The sequence below is a fragment of the Myxocyprinus asiaticus genome, chromosome 50 (assembly GCF_019703515.2).
Source record: "Myxocyprinus asiaticus isolate MX2 ecotype Aquarium Trade chromosome 50, UBuf_Myxa_2, whole genome shotgun sequence".
Classification (NCBI taxonomy): Eukaryota; Metazoa; Chordata; class Actinopteri; order Cypriniformes; family Catostomidae; genus Myxocyprinus; species Myxocyprinus asiaticus.
The window spans coordinates 22,560,001-22,585,501 of NC_059393.1; the positions used below are offsets into that span (position 1 = coordinate 22,560,001).

At 36.9% G+C, this 25,501-nt stretch overlaps 2 protein-coding genes across 2 annotated transcripts in view; both read left to right on the plus strand.

The window, feature by feature from the left end:
• LOC127438849 (uncharacterized) overlaps positions 1-25,501 on the plus strand; it is a 687,566-nt gene that overhangs the window by 265,097 nt on the left and 396,968 nt on the right. The gene's annotated exons all lie outside the window — the stretch shown is intronic.
• On the plus strand, positions 3,845-21,858 carry LOC127438839 (PDZ domain-containing protein GIPC3-like). The gene is made up of 7 exons (XM_051694749.1): positions 3,845-4,090; positions 8,043-8,228; positions 9,475-9,655; positions 16,751-16,860; positions 17,041-17,122; positions 18,050-18,203; positions 21,716-21,858. Exons 1-6 carry the CDS (start codon positions 3,845-3,847, stop codon positions 18,199-18,201), a joined length of 957 nt encoding a protein of 318 aa, XP_051550709.1. The 3' UTR covers positions 18,202-18,203; positions 21,716-21,858.

A 25,501-nucleotide genomic window follows, 5' to 3' on the forward strand; every position in this document is an offset into this window, starting at 1 on the left:
CTTCACACAATCATGCTCTGCTTATGATTGTCTAATCCCTTTCTTTTGGCCACATGACTGTATCACATGACACCTCATGACCCGCACACACCCTTTTATGCAGAAAAAATAAAATAAAAACCTTTTCTGTGTATACTTAGTATATGGAGGCAAGGAGTTGAGACAGCTGCTCATATTACAGAAGAGGAACTCTGCCGACTGCAGGGCAAATATCAAATCCACAACCAGTGCCTGGTATCAGGCTGCAGTTGATCTGACCTCTGAATGGTCCTTCTGAAGTGTCCTAACATTTAATGAGGCCAGTTTAAGGTGTCTCCAGCCATACATTTATGTTAAAAATAATGCAATAGTCTTAGGCACATAAGATGTTTCATAAAAGCATTAATCTTAAAATAGTTATATCTTCAGCTTCAGTGTGTAAATAGGAAATATACATTTTATACTCACAAACATTAACATTTTGCAAATAGAAAAGATTAGAAAAGAAGAACAGGGAGCCCTGCAACAGATGGCATGGCCCCCACAGAGCCCCCCACTGAACATCGAGTCTGTCTGAGATTACATAAAGAGACAGAAGCAATTGAGACAGCCTAAATAAATAGAAGAACTGTGGTGAATTCTCCAAGAAGCTTGGAACATCCTATCTGCCAACAACCAAGAAAAACTGTGTCCAGGTGTACCTAGGAGAATTGGTGCTGTTTTGAAGGCAAATGCAGTCACACCAAATATTGATGTAGCTTTTTGTTTATGTTTACTGGACTTTGTATGATATTAAGTGATAAATAAAAACACTTTATGCCATTGTTTTTGAAGACATCCTCACAAGCAACATTTTTCACCAGTGCCTAAAACGTTTGCACAGTACTGTATATACCAAAAACTGACATCTCAAATGGCATTCTCCATTCTGCATATCTGATTAGCTTGTTGACATGCACAATCTTAATAAACAGTTTTCCTTTATCGGAATAAGGACATAAAAGGTTTAAGCAAAATCCACTCGGGACTGGTAGATTTTTTCGCCCATTTCCCTGACTTCGTGTTGCACGTAAACACCTTTACCGGCATTTTTAATGGCTTATCCAATGTGTGCAAGTGTTGTACACCTGACTGTTTAAGATATGATGAAAAAAGCAGAGAATAATCTGATGATCTCATTTCTCATGTAAATGTGATTTCTTCCGTTGTTTGGTTTTTTGAACAAGCTGATTTTTGATAATTCAGCTTGGTGTGCATGTAAACATGATCAATGATTCAAAACCTTGCTGTGTGGTTTTTGAATATGAACGCAATCGTGACTGAAATTTTGTTCTTTTGGTAGAAGAAAAAAATATTACTAAATATCCACTTAAACTTTGGTCTGTTCCTCACAAAGAGCTACACTTTTACTTTATTATCATCAGTTTTACTCAGTCTTTGTTCATATTACTCAAAAATTCATGTAACCAAGGGAACTTAAATTAACTGAGTTGAGTCAACTAAAAAAAGTGTCCTGTCAGTTTTACGTAATCCATATCCATATCAAGTTTGGACTACATAAAGATTAAAATGAAGTGTTAAAATTAAGTATTATTTTATGTGTCTTTGTGCAAGATGAATATAGAGGAGAATTGATAGTGTTTAATGTTTTATGTTGAGATTTAGAAGAATTTCTGCTTAGTTGTAGTTTTGGGGGTTACCATCATGGTGAAGAGTGGAGCTTGAGCATACGTTGAGGCCCAAAATATTTTAAATATTCTACATGTTGCTTTAACCATTGAGCAATTGCTGTGCTAACTCTACCATAGTTGCACACAGTAGTGCTTCCCACCAGCTTGTGTTTAGCATCAGCATGCTAACATTTCCTGTCACTTACTGCTAGCATACTACTAAAAGAATTTCATTTGAGTTATTTTTACATGTTGGGTTTACTTGATTCAGTAATGTTTCCTCTACTTGAAGTATTCAAGTTGAAATTACATGGTAATTTTTATTTAATAAAACTCATTTCAAACATGAGGAACCCATGTCCATGATTAAATCAAGTTCAACCAAAGAGTTATTTTCAGTTTACTATACGACTTCAGAAAACTTGGAATTTTGCCCAATTTTGATCATATTTCTGTTCAGACTTAATATAGATTTTAACTGCAGATCAAGTCAAGACAAATCATTTTACAAGAGTAATAATTAATTGTAATGTCAATAATCATGAGAATTCTAGGAAACTAGAGCATTTTACCTTAAGGTGAGTTAGCAAATGCTATTGTTAGCATAGGTGTAATATATGTGAATATACAAGATTCATTTTATTTTTGCATATAAGTGCTGACTCCCTAAATGTGAGCAAACACGTTAGATAACAATAACAAATAACTAAAGTAATATTCTTCTTTTTTCACAATGAAATACTAACAAACACCTCAGACAGCGCCCTCTAATTTATATGTACCGTTTAAGACTCAACAGCGCCTTCTACTGTGTCCACAATATCCTCAGTGAATCCTTTGTATTTCACAAGGTGGGCGAAATTTCCGGTTGGCTAGCGGAAGTGCGTTTTGTGTGTAGCCGGTCACTGCTTGCTTGCGGGTCATGCGGTTAGATTTGTGCTTTTTTTTTTCTCTCCCCTTTTCTCCCCAATTTGGAATGCCCAATTCCCAATGCGCTCTAAATCCTCGTGGTGGCGTAGTGACTCGCCTTAATCTGGGTGGGGGAGGACGAATCCCAGTTGCCTCCGCGTCTGAGACTGTCAATCCACGCATCTTATCATGTGGCTTGTTGAGCGCGTTACCGTGGAGACATAGCGCATGTGGAGGCTTCACTTTATTCTCCACGGCATCCACACACAACTCACCACGCACCCCACCGAGAGCGAGAACCACATTATAGCGACCACGAGGAGGTTACCCCATGTGACTCTACCCTCCCTAGCAACCGGGCCAATTTGGTTGCTTAGGAGACCTGGCTGGTGTCACTCAGCACGCCCTGGATTCGAACTCGCGACTCCAGGGGTGGTAGTCAGCGTCTTTACTCGCAGCATCTTTCCTCTACTTGAAGTATTCAAGTTGAAATTACATGGTAATTGTTATTTAATAAAACTCATTTCAAACATGTGGAACCACTGTCCATGATTAAATCAAGTTCAACCAAAGAGTTATTTTTAGTTTACTGTACGACTTCAGAAAATTTGGAATTTTGTCCACAAGTCGAATGTACTACTTTTTTTGGTATCTTTTAACAGGTGTGGTCACTATGAACTTACAAAAAAGAAAAACAGCATCATTCAGGTTTGAAACATAGCCGGGTCTAAGGATGCCAAAATGACCTATTGCCCACCCTAAAGGCCAAAATGCCCCCCCAAATATCACTAGTACCAGCCCTGGTTTGAAATGACAAGAGGGTGAGTACAAAATGACAGATTTTTCATTTTTTGGGTGAACATTTCCATTAGGCAAATCCAAATTTAAGCCATGCTACCCACATTTAGGCTCACAACCCTCAACCAAATTCACAAACACAGTTTACACAATAGCTAAGTCTTTAGTGTGAAGATCCGCCCCACTGCCAGCTCGGCCAGATGGCCTCCGCTTCACTTCAGCTGCCTGGCTGGTATGATATATCTGTTCTTTGAAGCACTCAGTACTGATCTTCTATGTCACCTTTAAGAACTCTAGCTCAGGTGGTTTTGGGTTTCCACTAAGCAGGATCCAAAATCGCTCACCTGTTGAGCATTACCTAGCAACCCTCATCATTAATTTATCACGCCAGCCCCAACACCCGGCGGTTGCATATGCCGCAGTCCAACATGCAGCAAAACTCAGATAAGACGACGTGCGGCCAGGAGCTGATTCCCAGCAGAGAAGTCATGAGTCCAGATGTACAGGACTCCAAAGGTTCATTGGGAGACGAGGAGAACAAGGGAGTGGTTCCATCAGCACCACCACTGCCCCAAGAAGCTCCACCATCTGGGACTCCTCCGTGTCCCAGGCCGAGGTTAGTGTTCCACTCCCAACTGGCTCACGGAAGTCCGACGGGCCGCATTCATGGGTTCACCAACGTGAGGGAACTCTACGGCAAGATCGCAGAGGTCTTTAACATCTCAGCTTCTGAGGTACAGTGAGCGGTTGGACCACTCTCATCTAATTGTCTTTTTGGGACGTGCGGTGTCTCAGAGGAGACATGTTGCTTATCTGAAAAGTTATGCATGGTTGAATTAAAGAAATTCTCTTGGGATGTGCTTTATGTAAGTGGCAGGTTGCTCTTGAGATTATATCCCAGATAGCACACGTACATCTCTGAGATGTCTGTTTTACATCTTCTCATCTGGAAAGCATCAACATTTAATTAACATCAGCTAAACATCTTAACAAGATCAGATTTACAAACATTCTAAATCATAAATGTCTCAAAGACATCTGCTGAATGTTTTACTGACATCCGAGAGAAAACGTCTTATAGACATATTGCAGATGAGCAAGCAACCTTAAAAAAACGTCTTGCCGATGTAAACACACACATCAAATAGACGTCTGGGCGATCAGGTGTACTTCTTGTTAACATGGCCTATATTTAGGACTTGCTGAAATTATTTATAAAGTTTATCCATCATGAGAAACCATAAGAAGAGGGCAAATTAGAGCATTTAAAGAAATAAATACAATAAAATAATAATAATTAAAAAAAAACAAAAACAAGAAATGAACCTTAGCCTATTAACAAAATACAGTAAATTATTAATATATTATAAATCATTAATATAAATTGTTATATATAATATTTTGCAATAAATTATATCTATTCCAAAAAAAGTTTTGGATTTTATCTTTTTTTTTCTTCTTTTGTTTTTGTGCAATCAAATGTTAACTGGCTGCTGACATTAAAGAAAACATATATACTGACAAAACTCCCAAAAAATACACATGACAGCATTTAAAGAAATAAATGGAATAAAAAGAAAACGTAAACCAAAAAAAAAGAAATGACACTTAGCTTTTTAACAAAATAAACTAAATTAAATTATTATTATTTGTTTTAATATAATATAATATAATATAATATAATATAATATAATATAATATGTCTTCCAAAAAAGCTTTGAAGTTTGTATTTTTATTTATTAATTTTTTTTTTTAATGCAATGAAATGTTAACTAACTGGCCACTGCCATATAAGACTAATTATTTTTACAGAATATCAACAGATCAACTTACATAATGGGTCATTATCAGCATTTTCATCGAGAACACTGTATTGTAAAAATCACAAAGCCTGAGAGAGTGGTAAAATGTTACCTTGATAACAGAGTTCAAGACTGAACACTGGAAAACAAAGTGTTTATCTCAATGGGTGCTTCAGTTTGGGTCAAAAGTTGAGTTGATATGGTAGAGTTTGGATTATGTAAGAATCCATGTGCTCATATAACAGTGGCACTCATATGATAACATGCATTTTACTCACTTTCATTTGTGAAGTTGATCATATTTCTGTTCAGACTTAATATAGATTTTAACTGCAGATCAAGTCAAGACAAATCATTTTACAAGAGTAATAATTAATTGTAATGTCAATAATCATGAGAATTCTAGGAAACTAGAGCGTTTTACCTTAAGGTGAGTTAGCAAATGCTATTGTTAGCATAGGTGTAATATATGTGAATATACAAGATTCATTTTATTTTTGCATATAAGTGCTGACTCCCTAAATGTGAGCAAACACGTTGGATAACAATAACAAATAACTAAAGTAATATTCTTCTTTTTTTTACAATGAAATACTAACAAACACCTCAGACAGCGCCCTCTAATTTATATGTACCGTTTAAGACTCAACAGCGCCTTCTACTGTGTCCACAATATCCTCAGTGAATCCTTTGTATTTCACAAGGTGGGCGAAATTTACGGTTGGCTAGCGGAAGTGCGTTTTGTGTGTAGCCGATCACTGCTTGCTTGCGGGTCATGCGGTTAGATTTGTGCTTTTTTTTTCTCTCCCCTTTTCTCCCCAATTTGGAATGCCCAATTCCCAATGCGCTCTAAGTCCTCGTGGTGGCGTAGTGACTCGCCTTAATCTGGGTGGCGGAGGACGAATCCCAGTTGCCTCCACGTCTGAGACCGTCAATCCACGCATCTTATCACGTGGCTTGCTGAGCGCGATACCGTGGAGACCTAGCGTGTGTGGAGGCTCACGCTATTCTCCGCAGCATCCACGCACAACTCACCACGCACCCCACCGAGAGCGAGAACCACATTACAGTGACCACGAGGAGGTTAACCCATGTGACTCTACCCTCCCTAGCAACCGGGCCAATTTGGTTGCTTAGGAGACCTGGCTGGCGTCACTCAGCACGCCCTGGATTCGAACTCGCGACTCCAGGGGTGGTAGTCAGCGTCTTTACTCGCTGAGCTACCCAGGCCCCAGATTCTTGCTTTTTAAATGTTGTAAGATGTCTTTAAAATTTCCCGGACAATGTGTGCAGTTAATGGTTATCTTAAAAATCAAGCGAAACTAAAGTTTTACCTAAAACAGCAATGTTATTTTCAGAAACCACTCGCAAAGCACAGCGCTCCAGTCCCAGATGCTGCTTCTTCCATCGGCTGCCTACAGAAGGATTGACTTAGGAACATCTGTTTGAAAAAGCTTGGAATAATTTGCTTGTGTGCTCTTTTCACTTTATTGGCAAGAAGTCAACAGCGGGGATTACTTATATTGTTCACCGTTATGGTCCGGCTGCGATGGACGTCCAGAAACGGAGCGCAATGAATTACATAAACGATAGCATTATTGTGTGTACATGTGCTGAAAGTTCATTAGAAATTTTTAGAGGTTGTTCATTTCTATTTAGCATCTTTTTTTGTGAATGCTACACGTGTTTTGAAATTGCATTATTACTGAGTATAAAAAGGAACGGTGTTTTTCCTGAACTGTCTATAAGTAGAGACGATGTTTTCAACTTTTTCATGCTGTAATGCTAAATGGATAAATTCTACAGTGAAAGATCATAATTATTAGATGAGACATGTACAGTAGTGAGATGTTTTATCACGTTTGAAATTAACTGTATTCTGATTTTCTTCTTTCCTGCAATTTTGAGTGTCTTTGCAGAATGTGCATGTCTTCCCTTAAGTGGAAAAGGTGATATGAAAAACAGTGTGGACATTAATTCAGTATCAATTAAATTTATTTGTACATCTAGAGCTTTTAATAATACGTACTGTTTATAGATGCTTTACAGAGAACATTGAACATTTGTGTACAATGTTTATAATGTATGTCCAAATAAATATGTTTATTTGTATTGCATGTAGTTATTTTTGTATGGTACAGTTTATTGTGTGGCTGCTAAAACATCGTTATTTCTAGACAAGAACAATAAATTCAATCTATCATTTCATGTAGGTTATAACATTTAGATACAGGGATTAAGTATGTAAATTGACAATTATAAAGCTAGATTGAGCTTACTACACATTCATCTCCCACAAAATAATTGTATTTTATCAGAAAAACGGCAGCATGAGTCCTGTAATACACGAGCATCCTGCTGTCTAGACCTCCCCTGTATCTGCAGTAAGTAAATAATCTCGGTACAACAAACTCTTCAGGTTCTGACTAGACTCAATATATGCTTTAAAATAAACATAATGATCTACAGTTTTCAAAACATGTCCAACTTTATAGCTGCGAAGGCACTAATAGGCTCCATAGCTTTTCAGGTTAGTCTGCTCAGGTTCTTCCATCGATGGATAAAGACTCAACAAAATAACTAAAATGCTTCTATTTGCAATATTTGGCCATTATCCTCAAACCCATAATCATTAACAGATGGGTGAGGAAGAACAGTATCACCTCACTATAATTCTCTGATCTGTTGTTCTCAAGTTTCTGTCATTTTTAATGCTGCATTAGTACATAACGATTGTTTACGCTTAACCGGAAGTTCCGCCCACATCGCCCGCAAAGCGTCATGAGACTCAGGAATATTGTTGATAGACTGTGGAAAACACTGGTAAAGGTTTTGGCGTCTATTTTTCCCGTAGTCTGACACATGTATGTGACTACCTCCCCAGATCCTTTTCTGCACGCTGAATTCCCACAAAGTGGACATGCAGAAACTTCTAGGAGGTCAGATCGGACTGGAGGACTTTATCTTCGCCCATGTGAGGGGAGAGACCAAAGAGGTGGAAGTCATTAAAACAGAAGATGCCCTTGGTCTGACCATCACAGATAATGGAGCAGGATATGCTTTCATTAAAGTAGGTGTCAGTCAAAAGTTAAAGGTAACTGATTAAAATGCTTAAAAGCTGCAATTTCTGCGGAAACAAGTTTGGAGACTTTAACATCTTAGAATCTAATATATTTTAGGTGGGCATATGCAAAATCGTTTGCGTATGCCTTAGACTACACTACTGGTCTGAGGGATGATTAGAAAAAATATAGAGTGTAAACAAATATTTTAAAATCATATTTTATTGTATTGGTCAGGGCATTTCATCGGCCAATGGGAAAAATGTTTTTTTGACGCACTCACCATAAAAAAACTTGCTTTGTCTGCATGAATGTTCGCTCTATGTGTGAATGGCTTCATTGGAATCCATTGTTTCAATTCAAAATGTTAATCATGCCGAGAAATTGCTACATAAATTCTCATTTGGTGTGCAAAGGCCTTTAGAATCTTAGACTCACAGAATCTTTAGAATCTTATAAACATTAAAATCTTATCATCTTTAGAATCTTAGACTCTTATAATCATAGATTCTTTAGAAACTAAGAATCTAAAGAATCAAAGAATCCTAGACTCTTAGAATCATCAGAATCCTAGACTCTTAGAATCATCAGAATCCTAGACTCTTAGAATCATAGAATCTTTAGAATCTTCGATTAATAGAATCTTTGGAATCTTATAGACTTTAGAATCGTAGACTCTTAGAATCTTATGAATCATAGAAGCTTTAGAATCTTATAAACTGTAGACTCTTTGAATCTTTAGAATCAAAGACTCTTAGAATCTTAAGAATCATATAATCTTTAGAATGTTATAAACTGTAGACTCTTTGAATCTTTAGAATCATAGACTCTTAGAATCTTAAGAATCACAGAATCTTTAGAATTTTTGATTATAAGAATCTTTTGAATCTTATGAACTTTAGAATCTTAGAATCTTTAGAATCCTCAACTCTTAGAGTCTTAAGAATATGAAGGTAAATCTGTAGCAAAACTCGAGAGCTTGAAGATTTGAGAACTTGTACAATTAATATTTGTATTCGTAAGTTGCAAATTCAAATAAGAATCACAGAATCTTTAAAATCTTAGATTCTAAGAATCTTTTAGAGTTTGAGCCCCATAAAACAAAACAACAATCATACAATTAAAAAAAAGTATAAACACTTATTTATTCAATAATAGCCATTTGCTCTGTTCTATTTTCTTACATTTTGCATCTGAATAGAGGTGAATAGGTTGGTCATCAGTTAAGATGATGTATATATTTCTTTCTTTCAGAGGATAAAGGAAGACAGCACCATTGACCGAATAAAAACAGTGTGTGTTGGAGATCATATCGAGGCCATTAATGACCAGAGCATTGTGGGATGTCGACATTATGAAGTTGCTAAAATGCTGAAGGAGCAGCTGAGGGGAACACCCTTCACCCTGCGCCTGGTGGAACCCAAGAAAGCATTTGGTGAGTCAGAAATTACAGATTTCATTTTTTTTTTTTCTAACAGCTTCTTCTTTCAGAGTTCAATACATGAATCTACACATTGTGTGTCAGTAAAAAGAATGACTTTTAAAGAGTGTATTTATACTTCATTTGAATGTTTATAATTACTACACATGATTACCAATGTCTTGCTGCTTTTTTGGCACATTTAATATTGCTGCTTGGGTTAGAAGCCGTGTATTGCAGAGGTATAGCGCCATTGTGTTGTCAATCAGTGGAATTACACGCCTCAATATTACAGCACACAGATGAATCTCTAGGTATCATTGCTAATTGGAAATGTTAAAACTACATAAAAAGTCATTAAACAGCAGTCTTAGCTACAATTAGCTACACTTCATGTTACTAAGAAAAGTAGAATGATATCTAACATTACATTGACCTTTGGCAGAACACAGCCATCTAGGAAATAGGAGTTAACTCATAAAGACATACTGTAAGAGATTCCTGAAATTGTACTTTAAATATGCACAAATTCAGTCATAAGAACAGACCGAGACAGAAAGCCACATTTTCCACCGTAATTTCTAAAGGAAATGTTCCCAGGTTACAAAGTGAGGTGCTGAATTCCGCCCCTTGTTCCCACCTTAATTAAAATCCCTGTGCAGATGGGAAGTTAGGGAAGTTTAAGCTCTGATATCTGGTGAGTCACTAAATTTGATTGACTTGATTATTGTTTAACATGCTCTTGGTTAATAAAGTATGTAATTTAGTACATAATAACAAATAATGCATAAGTGCATAATACATGCCGTAATTAACTCCCACTTATGTCGTTCCAAACCCGTATGTTTTCCTTTCTTCCGTTGAAAAAAAGTTTAACAGCATGTCCAAGCTACTCTTTTCCACACAATGAAAGTGAATGGGGACTGAGGCTGTCAGGTGCCAAAAATGAAAATTAAATTGCAATTAAAGGGATAGTTCACCCAAAAATTCTCTCATCATTTACTCACCCTCATGCCATCCAAGACGTGTATGACTTTCTTTCTTCAGCAGAACACAAATTAAGATTTTTAGAAGAATATTTCAGCACTGTAGGTCCAAGTGAATGGTGACCAGATCTTTGAAGCTCCAAAAGGCACATAAAGTCAGCATAAATGTAATCTTTAAAAATACTGAAATCCTTTTTTACTATAAATTTTCCTCATTGCCCAGTAGGTGGCGATATGCATGAAGAATACATATCGCCAAAAACACAATTTAATAGTAAAAAGGACTTATATATTGATCTGTTGCTCACCCACACCTATCATATCGCTTCTGAAGACATGGATTAAACCACTGGAGTCTTACGGATTACTTTTATGCTGCCTTTATGTGCTTTTGGTGCTTCAAAGTTCTGGTCACCATTCACTTGCATTGTATGGACCTACCGAGCTGAGATATTTTTCCTAAAAATGTTCATTTGTGTTCAGTAAAAGAAAGAAAGTCATACACAAGAATTGATGAGAGAATTTTCATTTTTGGGTGAACTATCCCTTTAAATTCCACTTAGCTCAAAAATATGAGGAGGCATAAAAACCAGTGATGTTTGATATTGTGAAAACTGGCGCAACCTGAATGTATGCAAACGAGTCTTGACTCCTGCAGTTGGAGTCTGATCTGCATTCCTTTTAAAACACTACATGCGCTAATGCTTCTTAAATTAGCTTGTAATTGCTCCACAGACAGGTCTAATTTCTTTTGCCATAATTACAGCTCTAAGTGGTAAATGCTAATAATTAGATGTCTGTTTTGCTCCCACAGGTCCCTGCAGTTGAAAAACAAACACTACTCGCACGTGCTCTCTCGTTCTGTTGTGTGATCACCCCGACATGCTTGATAGCCTAAGCAAATTCAGAATTAGCCTTAATATGCACAAGCCAAAATGAGCATACCAACCTCTCCTTTCTGTGACAGCCAATTACTACTGTTAATAATTGAAAGGCCTTTAATTATCATTATAGCATTAGCTAATTGGCTGTTTTAGAATGATGGATTAGCCTTTGTGAGGGAATTGTGGGTAATTACACTCCCGAATGCACACAGAATTTTCCCACTATGTCTGTATATGGGGGAGAATGATGTATAGAAGATCAAAGCCATATGGAGGAAAATGGCTGTTGGAGAATGACACTTAGATCATGTGTCTGCTGGCTGAATTGCAGGCCAGTGTTGGGAAAACTGCTTCCCCTGAAGGTGTAATTGAGGAGAAGCTAGCCAAAAGTAGCGACGCTACTAACTCAGTGTGTTTTTTAGTAGTGTGACAGTAGTTCAGCTGTTTTCAAAACAGTCTAGGCGCAGTAACATGCTACTTTTTCAAACAAGTAGCAATTTAGTATTAAATTTAGTAGCAAATTATTTTTGAAAAGATACTTCCCCCTTAAGTATAGCTTCAGTGAGGTTAGCAACTTTTTGTTAGCAACCTGAATGATGCTAACTTCTTGTTCAAAAAAGTTGGTTGAGTGTATTTTAACTACTTTAAATTATGAGTTAACAAGCTATTATTTCCAACAAGTAGCAGTGTAGCATTATATATTAAAAAATATATTATCTGCTTAAGTAGCTTAGTGTGGTAAGTAGCTAGCTAGGTAGCTTATTGTTTAGCTAACCACTCCTTCTAAAGAGTAGTTTGACTGTAGTTTAACTACTTTAAAGTATGTGTTTACAAGCCCCCTCAAATGATTTTATTTGAGTCAAAACCATAATGAACAGCTGCATTTAAAAATGTAGCAACATTTAGCATGTTTACATGCACAATCTTACATCGATAATAGATTATACTTTATCAGGGTAAGTTCATTAATGGTTTAAGCAAAATTCGATCAGAAAACATTTTTGCCCATTACCCCGATTTCGTGTTGCATGTAAACACCTTTAACACCATTTGAACCAGCTTATCCAATGTGAGCAAGGGGTGTGCGAATGACTGTTTACGTTTTGACGTCAAAAGCAGAGAATAATCCGATGATTTCATATCTCATGTAAATGCGGTTTTCTTGCTTTGTCAGATTTTTTGAATGAGCTGATTTTTGGTAGTTATCAGTGTGCTGGTGTGCATGTAAATGCACTAAATGGCGCAACCAGTCCCGTAAGTTGGGGGGAGTTTTTGGTAATTTGTCCTTTTTTTTTTTTTTTTTTTTTTGCAATTTTGTTTGATGACGTTAGTGGCGCAGAAATGACACACTTCAGCTTTAAATTAGTTGCATTGCTACTTGTTATATTAGGGATAATGTACAGTCAACTGTTTATTATTTACAATTATTTACGACAGGGTGATCAGGACCGCGATGCGGAGCACTTATTACAAGGCAACTAAGAAAATAAATATATAAATGAACATAAAATATTGATTTGCATTGAAATTATGTAATTATGTAAGAAGAAATAAACATTTGAACAGCTAAATCCCACCTCCGGTCAGAGGTCTGTTGGTGTTTATTTTGTGAAAATGACCGTCTGACTCCTCATTATCCAGCCTATTACAAGACTACTTGCCAAATAAATGGGCATGAAACATTGATTTGAGTTGAAATTATTTTATTAGCTTACTTGTAGAGATCACACAGTGATCTGAGAAGCAGGAAAGATGACTCGCACTACCTGGATGAGCGGCCTCATACGTTTCAGTCAATCCCCCAATGTGCGGTTGTCACTCAGAAATCTCAGACCACTAGATGGCGCCATTGGCCAATCAAAATTGAGTGTTCCAGAGCGCCATGTAATAAAGTTAGTTACTCCCCAGCACTGTTGCAGATATAAAGGTTCTTACTGACTGATTCTTGGACCAGAGTATCTTACATGAAGTTTAACATGATATCTGGACTGTATATGACATGATAGCTTTGATATGTCCAAATGAAATACGATAATTCGCCAAAATTAGAAAATAATTTTTAAAATCAATGAATCAATCAATCAATGTTTATTTATAAAGCACATTTAAAAACAACCAAGGTTGTTCAAAGTGCTGTACAGTGAATAAAAGGAATAAATTAAGACAAAGACAAAAAATAAAAATAAAAGCAAAATAAACAAACAATAAACAATCATGAATATAAAAGATCCCAAAATAAAATAGGGAATATTTAAAGCCAGGGAAAATAAATAAAGTCTTAAGAGAAGATTTAAATGCAGAGATGATATAAAGAGGAAGGCTATTCCAAAGTTTCGGACCAGCGGTACCAAAGGCGCAATCATTTTAAGTTTGGCTCTAGGGACAGTGAGTAGGCCAAGGTCACACGTTCTTAGGGTTCGAGAAGGAGTGTATGGGAGCAATAAATCAGTTAGGTATTGAGGAGCCAGATTATTGAGGGCTTTGTAGCAAATAATACGATTTTAAAATCAATCCTATACTTGACAGGGAGCCAGTGCAAAGAAATTAGAATAGGCGTAATATGGTCATATTTGCACTTCCCTTTGAGAAGCCTAGCAGCTGCATTTTGTTCTAGCTGCAGACGAGAAACAGAAGACTGAGAGATGCCATAATGCAGCGAGATACTGTAGTCTAGCCGAGATGTTACAGAGGCATGGATTACGGTTTCAAAATGACTTGTGGATAAAAAGGGCTTAACGTTTTCAAAGATGAAAAAGACCAGACTTGACAACAGCAGTGATCTGTTTATCAAAATTTAGGCTGCTGTCAAATAGGACGCCCAGGTTTCTGGCACACTGCATATTATATGAGGCAAGCGAGCCGAGATCATAATCAAAAACGATGTTTTCCTTAGGGCCAAACAAAATGATTTCAGACTTCTTTTTGCTAAGGTTTTAGTGACTTTTTATTGTTACGGTGTAAGGGAAGATAGATTTGGGTGTCATTGGCATAGAAATGAAAAGACACTCTACATTTTTCAAAAATAGAGGCCAGAGGGAGCAAATACAGGGAAACAACACTGGACCAATAATTGATCCCTGCGGAACACCACAACCAAGAGGTGTGTTGGAAGAAGTATGATGCCCCAAACGGACAGTAAACCAACTATTTGACAAATAAAAGTGAAACCATTTTAATACAGTACCACAAAGACCCACACATGTCTCCAGGCGAGACAGGAGTATGTCATGGTCAACCAAATCAAATGCAGCGCATAGATCTAATAGGACTAGAGCCCCATGGATTTCCCTGTATCAGTTGTGAGAAGGATGTCATTTGAGACTCTTAAAAGAGCAGATTCAGTGCTATGTAATGCTTTAAAACCTGATTGGAAAACTTCATGGATAGAATTGTTTGACAAGAAAGATTGTAATTGAAACAGTACAACTTTCTCCATGATTTTTAAAATAAAAGGCAGATTTGAGATGGGCCGAAAATTAGAAAGGGATGTAGGATCAAGATTTGGTTTTTTAAGATATGGTGACACCACAGCATGTTTAAGACAAGTAGGAATGGTACCGGTATATAAACACTTATTGATTACTGATAACAGACCCGGGCCAACCGCATCCATACATTTTTTTTTGAGGAAACACGGTGGAATGATATCCTGGGGACATAGAGTGGGCTTAAGCTGATCAACAATTTCCTTACAGGAGCACAAATTAACAGGCTCAAACACAGACCATGTAGAAGAGTAAAAAGGACCGTCAGGCAAAGTGTACCCAGTATGAGACAACTGAGATCTTATAGCCATGATCTTATTTGTGAAAAACTTCCCAAAACTTTCACAAAGAGATGTAGAAGGCTCAGGAAAGAGTTTTACAAGGGGATTTAACACAGAGTCAATGGTGGAGAAAAGAACTTGGGGTTTATGACAGTTTTTTGTAATCAGATCAGAGAGGTATTTGCACTTCGCAGCCTTAGCTGCCCTCTGGAAAATAGTGAGAGAATTTCTCATGATTTCTTATGAAACCTGAAGTTTATCCTTTTTCCATTTGCGCTCAGTTTGTCTGCAAACCTGTCTGAGAGAACATGTCATGTCATTATGCCAGGGAACAGGCCCCGGCTTATGATTTTTAAGCTTCAATGGAGCAATGGTGTCCAGAATAGAGGCACATGTAGAGTTGAAGTAACTGAGATGTTTGTCAGCATCCAAGTTGTGTAGAGTAGATTCCATTACTGAAGAATCCCATACTTCATAGTATGCTGCAGAGAACTCTTCACTGGAGCATGAAGTAAAGGTATGAGACAAGCGAACTATGGATTGATTTCTGAGGATTTGCACCAGTTCAGAAAGCAAGCATGACTCGCAAGGCTTAATCCAAGCCTCTGTAATACATAGAAAATCCAGTGCTTGTGAAGTAAAAAAGTCATTTAAAATGAAGGTTTTATTTACCAGGGATTGTGCGTTAATGAGAGCCATTCTTCAGCAATGATGAAACACTCTCTGGCTGTGTTGCTCGACACAGCGGTCGGAGATTATTGAGATTTGCTCCGCCACAGCGGATACGAGGAGTAATCCAACGATGATGCATGGAGAGGGAAATGGGGGTAAACACAAGTAGCTGCTGGAATTGAACCTCAGGAACCTGCACCGTGTCCATGAGCCGACTCATTTCCCCACAAGAGCGATGAAAGATGCGCTTCCTTCTAGGGAGATCCACAGGACGCTGACACAGGTGTGCAGGGAGGTGAATCGAAAATGGTGGGAGTGGGGGAGAGACGAGGTCCACTAACATCACCCTTAGTAAAATCAACAACCACACTGCGGATGTTAAGCAGTGTTAGGCAGTCATAAACCAAGGTAGAGTTACATTTTGTGATTAAAAAAGAAATAAAAAGATAGCAAATGCCAGTGGCAGAGACAGAGAGGGCAGCAGACGGCAAGCCACAAACACAGGCGCCATTTTGTCTTGTCTCGATGGAAGAGGTATTTGGAATAATGTTTAAATTTGCTCTCATATCAGCAGGGATCCTTAATGGAATCTGACCTGAACAAGAGTACATGGTTTTCTCACAACTGTTCTAGCCATAAACAGGCAATTAAGATACAAGCGCACTGGAATTCGCTTACATCAGCTGCTGTTTTCTTGTATATTGATGTTACCAATTAAAATGATGACAATCAGTAGAGGACTGATCTGATAAAATTGTAATGTTAAGTGGTTTGTTTTTTCATGTAATTCTGTGACGATAAGACATGATTGGCCAGAGAACGCGAGCACCCAAATCCAGCGAGGGCAAAATGGTAAGCGGGAAAGAGACTCTTCGTCTGCGTTCTAAAGGAGCAGCGACGGTCCAGGAAATGGTGAGTTCAAAGGGTGAAATGTGCAGTTGGAAGCCAACCTCAGTGCTTTCAAAAATACAGTGCATCCAAAAATAATCAATGATAGAATTTTCATTTTTGGATAAACTATGCTTTTAAATACAATGTTGCCTGCAAACGCTCTCCAGTTCAACTCATCTCCATTAATTTGTCTTCCACCAGCCCAGTGAGTTTGAAGACAAGGCTATAAGGAAGGTTGACGACCTTTTAGAGAGCTACATGGGGATCAGGGACCAAGAGCTCGGTGAGATATGTCTGAAGAGTGCATAATTCCCCAATGACGGATGGTGTTGAATCTTTACCATACAAGGCCTGTGTGAAAGTGGGGAAGCTCAAGGATAATGTCCCTGCAATTCCCATGCATTCATTGCCTAATTTTTATGAGTTTTAGGGAAAGTATTTCTTGGCTCCAGGAATTGACTTTGAAAGAATTGTCTAAAATAAAAAAATTAAGATTACAGAGTAATATTTATTATCCATCTGTCTTGGAATATAGCAACAGTCTAATTATAATATTCCCAAGTAAAAGACCAGATTTGCTCTCTTGGTGATTGTATATTAATCCATCTCTGTCAGTTAATCTATGTTAATATTGAAGGGACACTGAAAAAACTAAATATTTGAAGTTTATTTATTTATGTATTTTTTTAAAGTACATTTAATTTGATGGAATTTTGTTATGAAATTGAAATGCTTAAATCTTAAAACAGGCTAAAATGTTTTTTTTTTGAAAAATTTTTTTTAGTGTTACTTTGTGTGACTGAACTAATAAATCAGAATTAATCACTAATAATCTTTACCTCAGCCAGAACTCGCATCCAGATAATAATAAAAAAACAATGGCGGCAAAACGGCATTGGTTTGCGCATGTATAGTAACCGAACGTAACTCGGCATTTTTTAATTCTGGTCACAAACGTTGGACTCAAGCTTCGGTGAAGATTATCAGTGAAAAACAATGTGTTCCTTGAACAAAGCTATTGTAAGACTTGAGAAGACTTGGAATCTAGTGCTATGAGTTCTATGTACCACTTTTTTGGTGCTTTTGGGTTTGACAGCTGTGGTCACCATGAACTGTTATCAAAAGCTGCATAAAGATTCGTCAAAAATGTCTACTTGTTTGGAAGAAAATGTTTAGAAGCGCATTGCCGTATCTCATCTGTGCTCTACAGCGACCACTATAGTTGAAGCTGGGAAGGACAAGAGGAACCCGGACGATTTTGCAGAGGCGCTTGACTCCGTACTGGGAGACTTCGGCTTTCCTGATGTCTTTCTGTTTGAAGTTTGGGGCGCTATTGGAGATGTCAAGAATGGAAGAATTTAGAGGTAAGGTTAGGCAAAGTTTGTCATATTTGCTTAAAGGTTTTAATTGGTCTCGCTGGTTACATTAGTTTTTCTCCCTAATGTTTAAAGCAACCCCCCAGCTTTAACCAGCCTAGGTTTGCTAGTTTTAGCTGTTTTTTTAGCTGGTCCTGTTACACCTGCCGATACTAGTTTCATACTTTGTAGAATATTTACGAAGACGAGCAGTTTCATGTAGGACTATATTCGCGATGATTTTACAATACAAATTTCAAATATACAATTACGAAAAAAAAACTGTGAATCTTGCAATTATTTAAAGATAAAATAATTATTAGTATTTTTTTTTAAATCATTTTTTTATTTGACTCGCAAGTATGAGAGTGTAAAGGCCGAGATGTTTTAGTTGCATCTCTGATTTAAACTTCAGAACAACGGTTCATTTCCATGAATCAGTTCAGTTTCAATTTGTTTCAATGAATCAGTTCAAACTGCCTGTTTTAAATAACTGATTAATAACAATGATTTAACAATTAATTTGTGACGACACTCAAAAACACAGTCTCTGTGTGGCACTTTTCATGTATTAAAATGTTTAGTAAAAATATATGTTTAAAACATATGTGACAAAAATAAACATAAATGTTATTATTAAAAGTATTAGTATGTTAGTTAAAATATGTTAGTATTGTTAAGTTATATATTGTTATTGTTACATGGTATATAGAATATGATAAATAATTAAATAAATAAATCTCCCTTTGTAAACAATATAATACTCAATCTTTTGTTCATTTAGTGAAAAACTAGACTTGATTATTTTTAACTTGATTTTCACTGTATTTAACAACTGTATTAAACATTTTAGTTCTTCTTGCCAACAATGTTCAAATTATGATTTCTCTGAATTTTTTTAGAGCACATACAGTTGAAGTCAGAAGTTTACATACACCTTAGTCAAATACATTTAAACTCAGTTTTTCACAATTCCTGACATTTAATCGTAGAAAACATTCCCTGTCTTAGGTCAGTTAGGATCACTACTTTATTTTAAGAATGTAAAATGTCAGGATAATAGTAGAGAGAATTATTTATTTCAGCTTTTATTTATTTCATCACATTCCCAGTGGGTCAGAAGTTTACATACACTTTGTTAGTATTTTGTAGCATTGCCTTTAAATTGTTTAACTTGGGTCAAACCGTTTGGGTAGCCTTCCACAAGCTTCTCACAATAAGTTGCTGGAATTTTGTAGGCTTCTTTGCTCACACACGCCTTTTCAGTTCTGCCCACAAATTTTCTGTCGAACTGAGGTCAGGGCTTTGTGATGGCCACTCCAATACCTTGACTTTGTTGTCCTTAAGCCATTTTGCCACAACTTTGGAGGTATGCTTGGGGTCATTGTCCATTTGGAAGACCCATTTGCGACCGAGCTTTAACTTCCTGGCTGATATCTTCAGATGTTGCTTCAATATATCCACATAATTTTCCTTCCTCATGATGTCATCTATTTTGTGAAGTGCACCAGTCCCTCCTGCAGCAAAGCACTCCCACAACATGATGCTGCCACCCCCATGCTTCACGGTTGGGATGGTGTTCTTCGTTACAAGCCTCACCCTTTTTCCTCCAAACATAACGATGATCATTATGGCCAAACAGTTCAATTTTTGTTTCATTAGACCAGAGGACATTTCTCCAAAAAGAAAGATCTTTGTCACCATGTGCACTTGCAAACTGTAGTCTGGCTTTTTTAAGGCAGTTTTGGAGCATTGGCTTCTTCCTTGCTGAGCAGCCTTTCAGGTTATGTCGATATAGGACACGTTTTACTGTGGATATAGATACTTGTCTACCTGTTTCCTCCAGCATCTTCACAAGGTCCTTTGCTGTTGTTCTGTGATTGATTTGCACTTTTCGCACGAAACTACATTCATCTCTAGGAGACAGAATGCGTCTCCTTCCTGAGTGGTATGATGTCTGCATGGTTCCATAGTGTTTATACTTGCGTGCTATTGTTTTTACAGATGAATGTGGTACCTTCAGGCATTTGGAAATTGCTCCCAAGGATGAACCAGACTTGTGGAGGTGCACAATTTTTTTTTCTGAGGTCTTGACTGATTTCTTTAGATTTTCCCATGATGTCAAGCAAAGAGCCACTGAGTTTGAACTGAGCTAATTGGCTAATTGTCTAAAGGCTTGACACCATTTTCTGGAATTTTCCAAGCGGCTTAAAGGCACAGTTAAATTCTAACCCACTGGTATTGTGATATAGTCAATTAAAAGTTAAACAATCTGTCTGTAAACAACTGTTTGAAAATGTACTTGTGTCATACACAAAGTAGATGTCCTAAACGACTTGCCAAAACTATAGTTTGCTAATCTTAAATCTGTGGAGTGGTTAAAAAATGAGTTTTAATGACTTCAGCCTAAGTGTATGTAAACTTCTGACTTCAACTGTAAATATCAAGAAATATATTGCATAATGCAAAAAAGGCTGAAAAATATCAAGATATAGATAGATAGATAGATAGATAGATAGGTAGATATACATAGCTATTTCAGTCCTAGTCTCATGAAAGGCACAAATAAATATAATGATACTGTAACAGTCATATGCCTGTCAGGGTATGTTCATATTTTTCTCTTGGTGTTGTATTCATCTCTGCCATCAGGAGTCACTGTTAGTACCCTGGGTGAGTTTTGTACATATAGAGGAAGTAGAAAAAGGAAGAGGCAGATTAGTTTGTATTCCTCATGGTGTATAATGTTTCCACAGCTAAATCCTTGATTGAGAATCTCTTTGTGGTTTACTGCTCAAATAAAGGATTTATATTCTGAGAATGATGTTACAACTTAGAAATCTGTTACCTTTGTTCAACACTGTGATCCTCTGTGCATCTTTGCAACTGCTAAGAGACTGTTCAGGAATTACTACAACTAACTAGTCATCTAGACCATCTTTGTTCATCTTATCAAATAGGCCTGATTCAGATTTGAATCTCTTTCATCACTGTTCATTCATCTGCCGATCTCATGTTGTTTATGTTCATATTTGGTATTGTTTCTCTCTTTGAATGTTTTATTCCAAGAAATGGTGTGGTTGATTTACTTTATGGAATCCTGTTATAATTATACTTGATCATTTTGAATACATGCATGGAAAGAACGAAGCTGTTGTGTATTCATTGACTTTATTTTAAATTCATGCACTACTCCCTCCTTATCTCTTTTGTAACACCTTAGTTCAAAGTACCTGAGGCAGGTTATAATATTTGTGAACTTAGTAGAGAAAAGCGCACAGATAATAACCAGCTCATCTCAGGAGGCCTTTATTTATAGATAGTTCTCAACTGAAATTCCTCCTCCACAACAGCTCATGCAGGAACAGACACAAACACTTGCAAGAAGCAATAAGCGGTTAGTTTTACTTGACATTGGACAAATACCATTAGAATCTCAGCGTCAAGTTCTGCATTCAGTCTGTAGTTTACGAGCTAACAATATCTCACTAAAGCACATGCTTTTCTTGTCTGTTTTTCAGCTGTGGTTGATTTGTGACGTCTGCCATGTGATTTCATATACAAGCCTCCCGATTCTTGAGTTGATCCAGAGGAGTGGAGAATGTCAAGGTGTTACTGACGAAACGGCAGACTTAATCATTCCAGTGTGTAGAGAAATAAGAAGTACGATGAACCTCATTTCCCAGCAATATGTATGGCTAACTAAGGATATAAAACCATTATTTAAATGGTTTCCACATTACAGGGATAGTTCACCCAAAAATTACAATTCCGTCATAATTGATTCCCTCTCATGTTATTCTATATGACTTTTTTTTCTTGTGGAACACAAATAGAGATATAATATTTTGAAGTATATAACAGTGCTGAAAAGCTTTGATACGTCTTGCATTTATTTGTCTTGTTTTGCTTTAAAACTAGTTTCTTTGAGTTGTGTATAAATACACCATGTTACAAGGGAAATGAATGATCTTTTAAGATTAATGATAGTTCTTGTGACATAAATGGATTGTGTAAATAATTAAATCCTATGAAACAATTAAATCAGTTTTATTTATATGTTGAATGTAATAACCATGTGTGTTGTATTTAACTCACAAATCTACTTAAAATATGGGAACAGTAGCGTTTGTGTATTATGTTTCATGTTTTACAGTGTATGTACCCCTTTTGAATGATCTGGTGTGACATATTTCAATATCTTTTAAATAAAAATGATCTAGCATACCAAACAAATTGTTTCCAATGAAATTTGTACATCTCCAAATCTAATAAATCAAAACATGTAGGCTACTTTAAATTCATCACACTGGAGACCAGCCAAGACCAGCAAACCATCTTAGACTGGTTTTATTCCAACAGGTAAGTCTTTCTTAAACTACACAAAATGTGCTTATTTCACCAGGCAACTTTATTTAAAGCTGGTGATCCGTTAGCGGTTATGCTAATGCTAAGGGTAATTGGCTGTGCACACTGACAACAATTTTATTTCTGGAGAACGCCTTTCATAGAAAATCTGATTAGAAATGAGAAATAATAACTGTTGGTGAGTAGTTAACTAAAAGTAGTGATGCTACTAACTTAACTACATTTTTAGTAGCATGACCAAACCGATCTCATGAAAATTCGTACATAATTTAAGAGTTGACTATTTCGTATGGTCTCGAACGATGTTATCCGCATAAACTCGTATGACTTCAACACGTGCAAATTCCTGCATGTCTAATGCGGAAGTAAGCGCGAGTTTCATGCACGAGGCGTTAAGGACGTACTTATTAATATTATGCCCTTACCCAAACCCCTTATCTAAACTTAACCAATCAGTAGAGTGTGTAAACATGATAGGAAGCTGTTGTGTGTGACAGAAGCAAGTAATTGTTGCGTATTGGATGGAAACGATGTCCAGAGACGTCATTGGCCGTAGTGAAAGTCGTAGGAATTCAAACGAGTGCAGTCACACAATATCATACAAATTAGCCAAATTTAGAAAAGTCCTACGAATCCTGATGATTTCACCGTGAGAGTGTGTTGGCGTGACACCAGCTAAGCTATTTTCACAATACAGTAGCTTTTCCAGTGATGAGCTATTTTCAACGAGTAGCGCTGCAACGTCTCAAAATGATACAATTGCCATATTAATAGTGCATTCAAGTCATGTCCGAATAAACAGATTTACAGTTGAACGCACATTAATAATATCACAAAGTCGTTTGACTGTAGTTTAACTACTTTATAGTTTCAAAGTAGCTTCTTTAAAACTAGACATATTGCTGGTACAAATGACATGCAATTTTAATTTGACAATCTGTTGTATTGCTGCTACAAATGAACTAAGCTCAGATCCACACTAATCCGTTTTCGGAAGTTTCAAAAACATTTTCGAAAGTTTCCATTTTTGGTGGAGGGAAACAGCATTCCAGCGTTTTCAACCAAGAATGTAATAATATGGATGTTGCCTTAGTTGTGTTGCTGAACATGCCCACATCACAGTGCTAAAAGTTGCTCATGTCACCTCAAATCATCACTGAAAATTCATGACTTTCCGGTTACTTTTGAGCTGTAAATCTCTAGCTGTGTGAACGCCCCTTAAGTGGCTGTGAAACAGGGGCCCTTTGGGGCCAGTAATTGGTCAGGATGATGTTGCAGATATAAATCTAGACATTCTCTGTCTGTTTGTTTTTCTGGTTCCTTGTTTTCCTCCTAAGCAACATTGCTACCCAAAAATATGTCACGACAACACAGATGCTTTTCAGACCAATGCAGTTCATATAAATGTGGGCTGAATCATGAGTTTGACCATTGTGATGCAACATATGGGTTGACACATAATAAATAATAGCCAATCAACATAAATATGACGTCATAGAAAAAAACAGCAGCCATTTTTTAAATAATATTCTAAAACATAGAATATTAGTAAGCTGACCCGATGCAAAGGCTACTCCGGTCACTTAGAAGGCAGCTGCCTTTGACCCTGCTGAAAAAGATCTTAGAGACCCACTTAAACCAGCAAACCACCTTAGGCTGGTTTAAGTTGTTGTTGTTGTTTTTTCTCAGCATGGTATCGGCAGTAGAGAGCAAGCTCATAGGTTTTGGAACAGAGCTAAGGTTCAGTGTTAACGCTAAATGTCGATTTTTTTTTTAAAGAGACCTTGTTTTTTCACAGAGGAGTAATATATATATATATATATTCTACTAAAAGACAAGAACCTTCCATGACAAAAGTGAGCTTGTGTCTCCTTTTTAACATTTAGACTAGAAATAAACCAGAACTGACATTACAGTTGCATTCAAAAGCAGATGATTTTGAAAAAGTGTGTGGTCTCATTGTTTTAACGACAAGCAAAGGGAGCGTACATGTCTGGGAAGCAAGCCAGTACTGGGCAGTATTCCTGAAACGAGCCCAGTTTGTGAGCTTCCACAAAAGCATTAAGTCACTCCAAGAATTTCGGTAGGTTGCCATGTTAAGACAGCTCAAACATGGCCTCCTTGAAAATGTCATTTTCAAAAGTCTTTAGGCCAGAACGACCATCAGCGCCTCTTCGAAAACGATGCATCTCGATCCAAGTCCACCACAAGCCGAGCTCATTACTCAGAGGAACGTGTGGAGAGTGAGTGTGATCCACAGCAGATGTCAACATCAACATCTGATTTCTTTCCTTTACACTCTGGTGGACGTGTTTACTCGGGCCTTAGGCCAGTGGAAACCAACAACACTTCACATACTTAGGGGCGAATTTAGAGTTGCGCCACTTTTGTGCATGGTATTTTTGTGCAAAAACTTGTGTCTTATTCACTATCCATCGCAATCCAGTTTAACCAGTTTATCTGTGCTGGAATAACTCACCACACGTATTTAAATAAGTCATTGGGCCTTATTCTTGAAACATGAGTAGAACGAATTTCAGTATAAATCGTATGTAAATCCATTCATACATAAACTGTCCCATTGAACTGAATTTTATGTATGAATTAGGGCTATCAATCGATTAAGATGTTTTATTGAATTTACTACATGATATGCCAATTAATTAATCGAATAAGAGAAAGGCCCCTAAATAAGGTAATTCAATATAACTAATATGCCATAATAATTCAATATATATTAAATATATTCAGATAATTATTTTGAAAAACGTATTATTGTGGCAGACGAGTAATGCTTCGTTTAGACAAAACAAATAGTGGCTTTAGAAGTCAAAATATTGACAGCAAACCATCTGGCAACTGAGTTCGTCAATCTGTCTTGTTCTCACAGGACTTGTTCTTGCATTCCGTCTGTGCCATTTTAAATTGCCGGTCTACAT